At 40.8% G+C, this 10,053-nt stretch overlaps 1 protein-coding gene across 1 annotated transcript; it reads right to left on the bottom strand.

Moving 5' to 3' along the window:
- Positions 1–313: 313 nt before the first annotated feature.
- On the bottom strand, positions 314–6,368 carry thoc6 (THO complex 6). Its single transcript, XM_064988832.1, has 13 exons — positions 6,229–6,368; positions 5,803–5,894; positions 5,505–5,569; positions 5,194–5,297; positions 5,033–5,070; positions 4,817–4,865; positions 4,659–4,730; positions 4,344–4,446; positions 4,157–4,206; positions 2,256–2,318; positions 1,810–1,920; positions 1,529–1,657; positions 314–552 (listed from the first exon to the last, which is right to left on the bottom strand). The coding sequence occupies exons 1-13, from the start codon at positions 6,241–6,243 to the stop codon at positions 472–474; spliced, it is 972 nt and encodes a 323-aa protein (XP_064844904.1). The 5' UTR covers positions 6,244–6,368; the 3' UTR covers positions 314–471.
- Positions 6,369–10,053: the final 3,685 nt, after the last annotated feature.

The raw sequence follows: 10,053 nt of genomic DNA, 5'->3' as shown, positions 1-10,053 counted from the left end.
GCTTCTCCCTCCTCTCTGTTCATCCCATCTCCCTTCTTGCTCAATGTGCTTTATCTTGTCTCATCAATACATACAAAAAACGAAATAGGGCTGTTTGTACTATACTTGTTTAATTTGATTATTGTAGTATTTGGCAGGGTTACTTACACTCGCTGCAAATATGAAATAGGAAAACTGGGGAGGGAACCCAATATTCTAGAATTCTAAATGGAATAATCCAAGACTTTATGTAGACAATACATACAGATATTTCAGACAATTTATTCCTTCAGAGCATAAAACCGGGACAAATTTATCAAGACTGAAGCACAGATTTGGAAAAGTGATCAAAATATTTTATTATCATAAAAAACATGAATCCTGGAATGGGAGTCCTTAGAACAAGAGGCATGAGCAAAGGTACAGAATAGTGAAAAACAATTATCCAAGACAGCACATTATGAGCTTAAATGGGGTTGTGTGTGTGTGTCCTCAGAAAGACAACGAGAAGGTTCTGTAGGATAGGTTGGTGAATACGTCTATCTGGTGACTGCTTCCACCTACTGTGAGCACCTGGAACAGCAAAGACAACAGAACACAACATGACAACCACGTCCTTCATACACTGAAAGCCACCACTGTCCCTGCTTAACAAAACTCAACCATATCGACAGACCATATCAAAACTGAATATCAATTATACCATGTACTGAAGCTTTGATGTGGACAAAACTATTTATTACATTGTAGTCATTAGTAGACACTCCATACCACAGTGCCTTACAGTAGTGAGTGCAAAATAACTTTACTTTTTCGTACTGGTACCCCATGGGAATCAAACCTACAACCCTGGCGTTGCAAGCGCCAGAACGCCGCAGCCCGTCTGGTGTTCAACCTTCCCAAGTTCTCTCACGTCACCCCGCTCCTCCGCTCTCTCCACTGGCTTCCAGTTGAAGCTCGCATCCGCTACAAGACCATGGTGCTTGCCTACAGAGCTGTGAGGGGAACGGCACCGCAGTACCTCCAGGCTCTGATCAGGCCCTACACCCAAACAAGGGCACTGCGTTCATCCACCTCTGGCCTGCTCGCCTCCCTACCACTGAGGAAGTACAGTTCCCGCTCAGCCCAGTCAAAACTGTTCGCTGCTCTGGCCCCCCAATGGTGGAACAAACTCCCTCACGACGCCAGGACAGCGGAGTCAATCACCACCTTCCGGAGACACCTGAAACCCCACCTCTTCAAGGAATACCTAGGATAGGATAAAGCAATCCTTCTCACCCCCCCTTAAATGATTTAGATGCACTATTGTAAAGTGGCTGTTCCACTGATGTCAGAAGATGAATTCACCAATTTGTAAGTCGCTCTGGATAAGAGCGTCTGCTAAATGACTTAAATGTAAATGTAATGTAAAATGTCTACCAACTGAGCCACACAGGATTTGTGAACGAGAACAGGTAGACCACAAGCGGGACAAGCAAAGAAGGACATTTAACCTGAGGGGTTGGATGAGTAATGTAGTGTTCAGATGGTTTGTCTAAACGACTCTCACCCTATTATCAGTGCTGTTGAGGTTCAGTGCCAGAGTGTTGAGGGAGTGGGGGGTGCAGGGGATCTGAGCCTTTACCTCTCCCCCCAGGAGACAGTGGGACACACACTGGCCCTCGCCCACCGACAAGATCTACAGGCGGGAGAGAGGTCACAAACACACACACACAAACAGATGGACAAGTGTCTACAGTTAGAGAAAGACAAACCAATAAACTCTTTATCCCTTCAAACACAGTCTGACCCACACACACCCTGAAGATTACACACACACACACGCCTCACCATGTCCTGGTAAAAGTTGGCTTGTCGCTGGCATCCGGAGAGAGGGAAGATGGAGGTGGGTGACATGGAGCGGAGGTGCCATAGAGAGAGGGATGGGCCTCCTCCACAGAGCTGGTGAGGGAAAATAAGGGACAGGGGTAAGGGAGAATTATTTAATTACATTAAAGGAGATCAAATTACAGGAGGAAAATGCTGAGTAATGTTACAGTATCTGCATTGCAAATAATTTTATCCTGAAGGAGTAAACGACAACAGCGCGAGGCATTCCACAAGTGGAGTTGACCTTGGCGACTGTTCTAACGCATCGCCACGGCAGCCACACTGATAACATAAGTGCCACATTTCAGACTGAGGTACTGAACAAGTCATTACAATTTCTAGAAAGAGAGAGCTCATCCTATGGGGAAGGGACTGTTGACTAATTGCAAGGGCTGCCCTTTCCTCACCATCCAATCAGATTCTGTCGTCAGGCAGCTGATCCACTTGCCATATTGGGGGCGGGCGCATTCCTAGGAAGAGACGGGGAGTGAGACAGAAGGGAGAAAGATTTTGTTTGTAGTTTGATGTGTATTTTGTTCAGCAATCTGCAGAAAGGTGCCATATAATATGGATGTCAAACGTTCAGCCTGCTGCACAGGCCCTATGCAGGCTCTAGTGAAGACCACCTGTCTGGTTCAATTGTGTTAAGGAGCATTTTGTCATCACTAAACAGTTAAACAAGTGATAATTGAAAAAAAATCTGTTTTTCTTGATTTACTATCATCCTAAATTAAGATAATTACTTTGCCATATCTAATTAAATGTATATTACCCAACTACACAAGCTAATGTTTTGACCACATGAAATTGGGGGGGGGGGGATTACACATCCTTTTACCTCAAATTGGTGATGTTATTATAAAAAATGTATAGTCAACGCGATGACAAAATATCAATTGCTTAAAACAATATCAATATGTTCGGTTTTGTACTGCTGATTTTGTCATACGCGCTGGGGTTCGCAGGACTTAGACGGCAGCCATCATTTTCTTTCTGAAATGGCAGTTCTCTATAAAAGACGCTAACCACACACCAAATGCACAAATTTGACAGTCAAACTATCACTTAAATAGCAGCCAACCATTGTCACTGTTGATATCCTATGGAGGGTTGTGATTAGTTGAAGTTAACAGAAAGCCCCCCCCCCCCCCTTTCCATGATGGCAGCCTTCTACACGTTCTCATCTAAACAACAATGTATAGGTTATTCCAAGTTTCCGTGTGGCCTTGAATAGTGTTAGATCAAAACAGTGCGACACCTCAAACGTTCGCCCCGTTCTATTGATTCCAGCGTGATATCGATGGAATTGATTAACAAAAAAAAGTGTGGCGTTATACTTACCGCGTTGGCGACCCACTTGAATCAAAATACAACTTCAAAATGTAGCTACCTGTCTTCTACAAATTGTCGTTTAACCAGTGGTGTATACATTATTCCCAGATTCCGTGTGGTTTTTGAGCTGTGTTAGTTTTAACAGGACATGCAACATTATTACATTTTAGTCATTGAGCAGATGCTCTTATCCAGAATGATGTACAACAGTGAGTGCATACGTTTTCATACTGGTCCCCTGTGGGAATTGAATGCACATCCCTGGCGTTGCAAGCGTCATGCTTTACCAACAAACTCACGAGACCTCATCTCCCTCCTCTTGTGCAACAATTGATTTCAACGTGATAATCGATAGGAGTGACTGACAAAAACAGTGTTGAGTTTGTCTTTCTGTTCTGGTGACCCCTGTACCAAAATTCTACATTACAAAATGTAGCTGACCATTCTGCATGTTTTCCTTTAACCAGTGATGTAAAAATACATCCAGTTTCCATGTGTATTTTGAGCCGTGGTTGTTTCAACTGTGCATATACCCCCCCGCCCCATCGATGAGTGATTTAATGTCACTTGACAAAATACAGTTTTTTTGGTGCATGTGCAGTTTATAAGATGCTCCTTGATTACCATTGTTGCACATGTATCAATATGTCTGGTCAACAGAAAGCAACAGCATCATTTTCAACTTAGTTTTAGGAATATTTAAATGGAACTTTCAACATTAATTTCCAATGGTATTGTACTTAAATTGGGTAACAACTGCTTAATTAGTACAAAAATAGGTGGAGATTGATTTATTTTGATGATATACCAGAAATCACCAAAACAGGTTATAAACATGTTATAAACACATATAAACATGTTTTTGGTGAAGAAAAAAATAACTGAAATATACTTTTGTATGTAAGAAAGATGCTACATTATAACTTCTGTACATATGGAGGGTAGGGGCAGGCACCCATCCATCCCAATATCTTACCTCATATTTGTAGACTTCAATGCAGTGCACGGATTGGCCGGTCCTGTGGTCTGTAGGCGGAGCTCAGAGAGTGAGATACATGACAACACTACAGTATAATGTAATACAGCCATGCATTGATTCCACATGTGTCAGTGACTGACAAGGGAACCTGAAGCAGTAATAGGTTGCTTCATCCGTCACTCACCCCATATCCTGACAGCGCCGTCCTCACCCCCAGAGAGGATCTCCCCCTCCCTCTCTCTCACACTCAGACAGTGGATGTAGTCTGTATGACCCTGCAAAACTGACTGGGGAAGGGAGGGAGAGCAATAAAGAGATTGAACATAAAGGTTAAGTGTGGGATAGCGAGAGAGAAGGATGAAGAGAGAAATAATTGGAAGAAAGAGGGAGAGAGGAGAGAAATTAAAAGAAATGTAGCAACAAATAATATTTATATAAATGTTCAACATCACATTGCTGAATCTTGAGACACAAACGAAGAAATTAATTTCTCTCAAACCTTAAAGACACCACTTTCCAGATCCATTATGTGGATGTTATTGTCCCCTCCACCAATCACTAGACTGTTCTCCTGAGAGCGAGAGAGATAATTAAATAGAGAACTTGTCTCAGTACAGTGAGGTACTTAATGAATCTGAAAAGTGTCTGTGTACTTACTGTGGGATTGACAGTCATGGCATTGATCTCTGGGATCTCCAGGCTGGATCTGCAAAGAGGAGCATTTATGAACATACTCACTTGTTGGCTACAAGCATCAGACAGCAAAGACAAACGTCTGGAGATAAAATAACCAACATAAATGTACACAGTCCACACACAGACAAACTTTCATGTGTTTTCTCAAAACAAATGTACGGCTGAGTGGTGCCTTACTTGTAATTTGGCCTCCTTGTCCAAGCAGCCTTGGTATTCTGGGAGAGAGAGAGAGACAGGGTCCATCTCACATACCCTCATAGTCTGTATAGAAATACATACTGTTCACACTAAACAGCCATTCATTTTGGTAGGCTTGCTTTATCTTGTAACGGCCTTACCCGCTTGATAAGCTCCGCCCAGCTCCATGCACTGATCTCTCCATTGCCGGCACTCAAGAGGTGAAAGTCCGTGGAGAAGAGAGAGAAGACAGGCCCCTCGTGAGCTGAGAGAGAATAAACGAGTGAGGGGGAGAAATACAGAAAATTAAGAAATAGAAGAGGGGTAAGAGGAGCAGCCGGAGAGACAGGTGTCACAATCTAGGGATGAAGGGTGAGATACAGCATGTCTTGAAAGCTATTTCACACTGGTGTTCAACCATAGAGTAGCAAGTAGAGAATGTTTCAACACATCAAAGGAAAAAGAGACTGACCAGTAAATGTGAGGATGGGTGTCTGGCTCAGATCTGTAGCATCTGGGCTAAGCGCTGACGAGAGACTGTGGAAAATTATTAAAATAGCAATTTACTGTAAAGAACCCAAGTAAATAGGATACATTGGACGTGGGCGTCTCAGATAAAAATGTGCTTTATCCATTCAAACATTTAAATTATACATGTTTATTGCAGAGACAGGCTGATTACATCATCTCTGTTCATATCGTTGTATTTGTCACTACTCAAAGTGCAAGCAGCCAGTAAACGTCATGTCCTCGACTTCGCTCGGTCTCACCTGAACACCGCTATCTCGCCGTAGTTGTTGCCGGCGGCCAGGAAGCGCCCACAGGGAGAGAAACTCTGGGAGAACACTGACATGTGGAGGTGCTGGACGAAGAACAGTGACACATAGTTAATGTAATTAAGATAGATTTTTTTTGAAACAATAGCAACATTTTAAAACATATTGAATAGGCATGATACAAATAGTGCTAGCTAGATGTTTAACGTTACAGTAACATTAGCTAACTCATGTAGATAGCTAGATGACTAATAACATGTCTGTAAGCGTTCATGTAGCTAGTGCAAACGAACTCAGCTACGATCACATTGCTAGCAATCGTGTTATCGGAACAGGCGAGTTGATTTCCGTTGATTGCATAACTATTCCTGATAGGCCAGAAGAAAACAGTGTAAATGCATAAACGGTAGAAAATGTTACCTCGACAGGACCCATTGTGCAGACGAATATACAGTTTTAAGGGTCAGAAAATCTAAATATTGTTGAACTAATGTTTGAGAATGTCGAGTTTCCAATGTTAACCAGTCCCCAAAAGATGACGTCAGAGCACATTTTACAAGCATTCTGGGACATGAAATCGCGGATGTGATAGAAGCCTCAGATAGAACAATGAGAATGAGACAGATAATACTCTTTTTTCCAAAACGACTGGTCTATATCTTAACATTACTAAATGTGAACTCATAGCTGTCAAAGATCGTGTGACACCATCATATTATGGTATTCCAGTAAAAGAAGAACTTACATATTTAGGCATGACCATTACAAAGGATCAGAAGTCTAGAGGCTTACTAAATTTTAACCCTCTTATAAAAAAAAACAGAAGAAGCTAAATCAACGGCTAAAGAGGGACTTATCTTTAAAAGGTAGAGTCCTAATAACCAAGGCCGAATGTATCTCTAGACTAACATATGGCGCTCTATCTTTATATCTTGACAGTAAAATAATAAGGAGATAGACCAGATGCTTCTCAACTTTCTTTGGAGGAACTGTACCCATTACATTAGGAAAACTGTTGTTAAGAACACTTATGAGACTGGTGGGCTGAATTTTCTGGACTACTACTTTAAATAATCATTTTAAGATCAATTGGATAATACAATTCCTATGAAGATGCACTTCTATGTGGAATTTCTTTCCTAATTATGTCTTCTTTACTTTTGGTGGCCTTAACTTATGTTGGTTTGCAATTATAATATTGACAAAGTTCCAGTGATACTTTCTGCTTTTCATCGACAGGTTTTCTTGTCATGGTCCTTAATTTCTAAGCACAATTTTTCTCCAGACAGATATTATATATGGAATAAATGGGATATATTGTATAAAAATACTTCTTTGTTTTTAGAATATTGGTTCCGAAATATCCTATTGGTGAGCCAACTGGTAAATGCAGAGGGTCTTTTATAAGGAATTCTTATCACTTTACAAGGTCCCTGTAACACCTAACATTTTTGCAATTGTTTTAGATGCCATTCCCTCAGGTGTTGCTTTATTATTCAGGAACATGTCAAGACCTGACCCTCAGAGCCTACCTTCTATTACCCCTGTTGACTCATCAGTAGGAAAGATGTGTTTACCTTTTGGTCCATTCAACAACAGAGCGATACAAAGCTTGTTTCAGCAGGATGTTGTATCTATACCATATGTCATGCCTTATTGGAATGGATTTATTGATAATATCTGTTGGAAAAAAGTTTGGATGTTGCCACACACATTACTACTTGTTAACAAAATTAAATACGTTTCCTTTAAAATTATTCATAAATATTATCCTGCCAACCACCATATGAAAAGTTTAATGAAAACATCAACTCAAATTGTACCTTTTGTAATGACCACCCAGAAACAGTGTTGCATCTTTTTTGGCACTGTATTCATGTAAGAAAACTGTGGCAAGACATCAGTAGATTTATAATTGAACACATTTCTGAAGATTTTACACTATTGTGGAGAGATGTACTGCTTGGATTCTTTACCTACAATAGAAATAAGCTGAAACAATCTGATGTAATTAATTTAATTATTCGTTTGGCCAAATTTCATATTGACAAATGTAAATTTACAAACAACACATTTTCATACCTTACAAAAAGAAAATGAACTGTTTTTTAAGACAAATACTGTTAGAATTATAAGTGGATGTATGTCCCTTAAGGTCCTTGTATAATGTGATATTGTACCCCCTAGCCCAATTGTCCTTTGTATATTATTTATATATACTTGTGTTCACACATGTACTTCCTGTATTGATTTGATGTTAATTTAAAAAATGAAGGAAAAATGAAAGAGACAGATATTTCACCGGATGTATTGTGAAGCATCCTGTTGGCGTTTCCATTCACTACCACATATGGTGATGACAGGAGTGCAAGTGGAAATGACAGGCTCTGGTCTATCTTGGATAGAACATATTTGTCGAGGCTGTGATTGCACCGGGAAAACAATAATGCATAAAAACAATATGCACATTTTCCCAGAAGAGATGTTTCCATCAAATTGACTTGTTGCAGATACAAATCTGTGCGTGATGAGAGTGCACATAAAATTACTTTCCCCTGTGAAATTTCCATGTACCGAATACAAGTGAAATGGGTTTTCATCGCATTTTCAACTGATGGTTTTGTCGTAAAAAAAAAATTGCGTTATATAGCAAGTGCGCCCACTCTGGTATTGGAACGTGGGCTCCAGCTAACAGCTCACAGATAAATGTGGGTAGGCCAGCCTACATGAGATTATGGACAAAAGAGCTCATTTATTTTTATTCGTTAAACGACAGCAAAGCATCGATGATCAAATCAAATTTTATTTGTCACATTTACATGGTTAGCAGATGTTAATGCGAGTGTAGCGAAATGCTTGTCCTTCTACTCCCGACAGTGCAGTAATATCTAACAAGTAATTTAACAATTTCACAACAACTACCTAATACACACAAATCTAAAGGGATGGAATAAGAATATGTACATGTAAATATACGGATGAGCGATGACCAAGCAGCTATAATCAAGATGCAATAATGGTATAAAATACAGTATATACATGAGATGTGTATGTAAAATGTGAACATTAAAGTGGCATTATTATAGTGACTAGTGATCCATTTATTAGAGTGGCCGATGATTGAGTCTGTATGTAGGCAGCAGCTTCTCAGTGCTAGTGATGGCTGTTTAGCAGTGTGATGTCCTTGAGATAGAAGCTGTTTTTCCAGTCACTTGGCCCCCGCTTTGAACAGGTAGTGGCCTTCCTGTGACATCGGGTGCTGTAGGTGTCCTGGAGGGCAGGTAGTTTGCCCCAGGTTGATGTGTTGTGCAGACCGTACCACCCTCTGGAGAGCCTTACTGTTGTGGGCAGTGCAGTTGCAGTACCAGGTGGTGATACAGCAGGACAGGATGCTCTCAATTGTGCATCTGTAAAAGTTTGTCAAGGTTTTAGGTGACCAGAATCAGACCTTCAATATTTATTGGAAAGGAGCATCAATTGAGCACTTCAATTGAGCACATCACCCTGTGAAATTCATTGATTTAATCTGTAGCCTACTAATCTGCATGTTTTCCCAAGTGTGCATGTGGATATTCCTGCCCCCCCCCCCCCTCCCTCAAGCACCACCTTGTTTTCTGCATGAACGCCTCCACCTCCTGCCTGCTGTGTACCGTACTAGCTGGCTAAACTAGCAGTGTCCTTCGCGCCTGTCTGCCTAACACCTGCCATTCGCAGAACTGCTGCGGGGAAACTGTACCCGCCCCTTCTGTAGAGTTCAGCGGTGGCTGGCATCCAATGTTCTTCTGCATTAACGCCACCTATTGTACTGGCCCTGTCTGTCATAGATTAAAAATGGACCAATATATAACAAGGAACGTACTGAATTGCAGGCCGCAATTGCACCCTTCGAGACACTTTCGATTAATAGTGAGGACAACACGTTCGTTACTCCAAGTTTACGTATATTATAGCGATATATGCAGAACTGCGTTTCCGCCTACAATTCTCGCATAATTAATTTTACTGACACAAAAAGATTCCACCTTGTATTGCGTGTTTTGTCGACATTTGGAAAGTTTACCAACAAATGTTGTTTCCATCAACATAGTAACTTAAGTACAAATGAACTGAACCAAATTAAATCAAATCAGAATGTTTCTCAAAGAAGATCAACCAGATTACAGTAGTTTCTTCGCATAAAAAGCGTGGATGGAAACCTGGTTAGTAATTGCACTGTTTACTTACAAATGAATCCGTTGTGGACAG

This window comes from Oncorhynchus masou, chromosome 15 (assembly GCF_036934945.1).
Source record: "Oncorhynchus masou masou isolate Uvic2021 chromosome 15, UVic_Omas_1.1, whole genome shotgun sequence".
Classification (NCBI taxonomy): Eukaryota; Metazoa; Chordata; class Actinopteri; order Salmoniformes; family Salmonidae; genus Oncorhynchus; species Oncorhynchus masou.
This window is presented reverse-complemented; position numbering and strand designations above follow the sequence as displayed.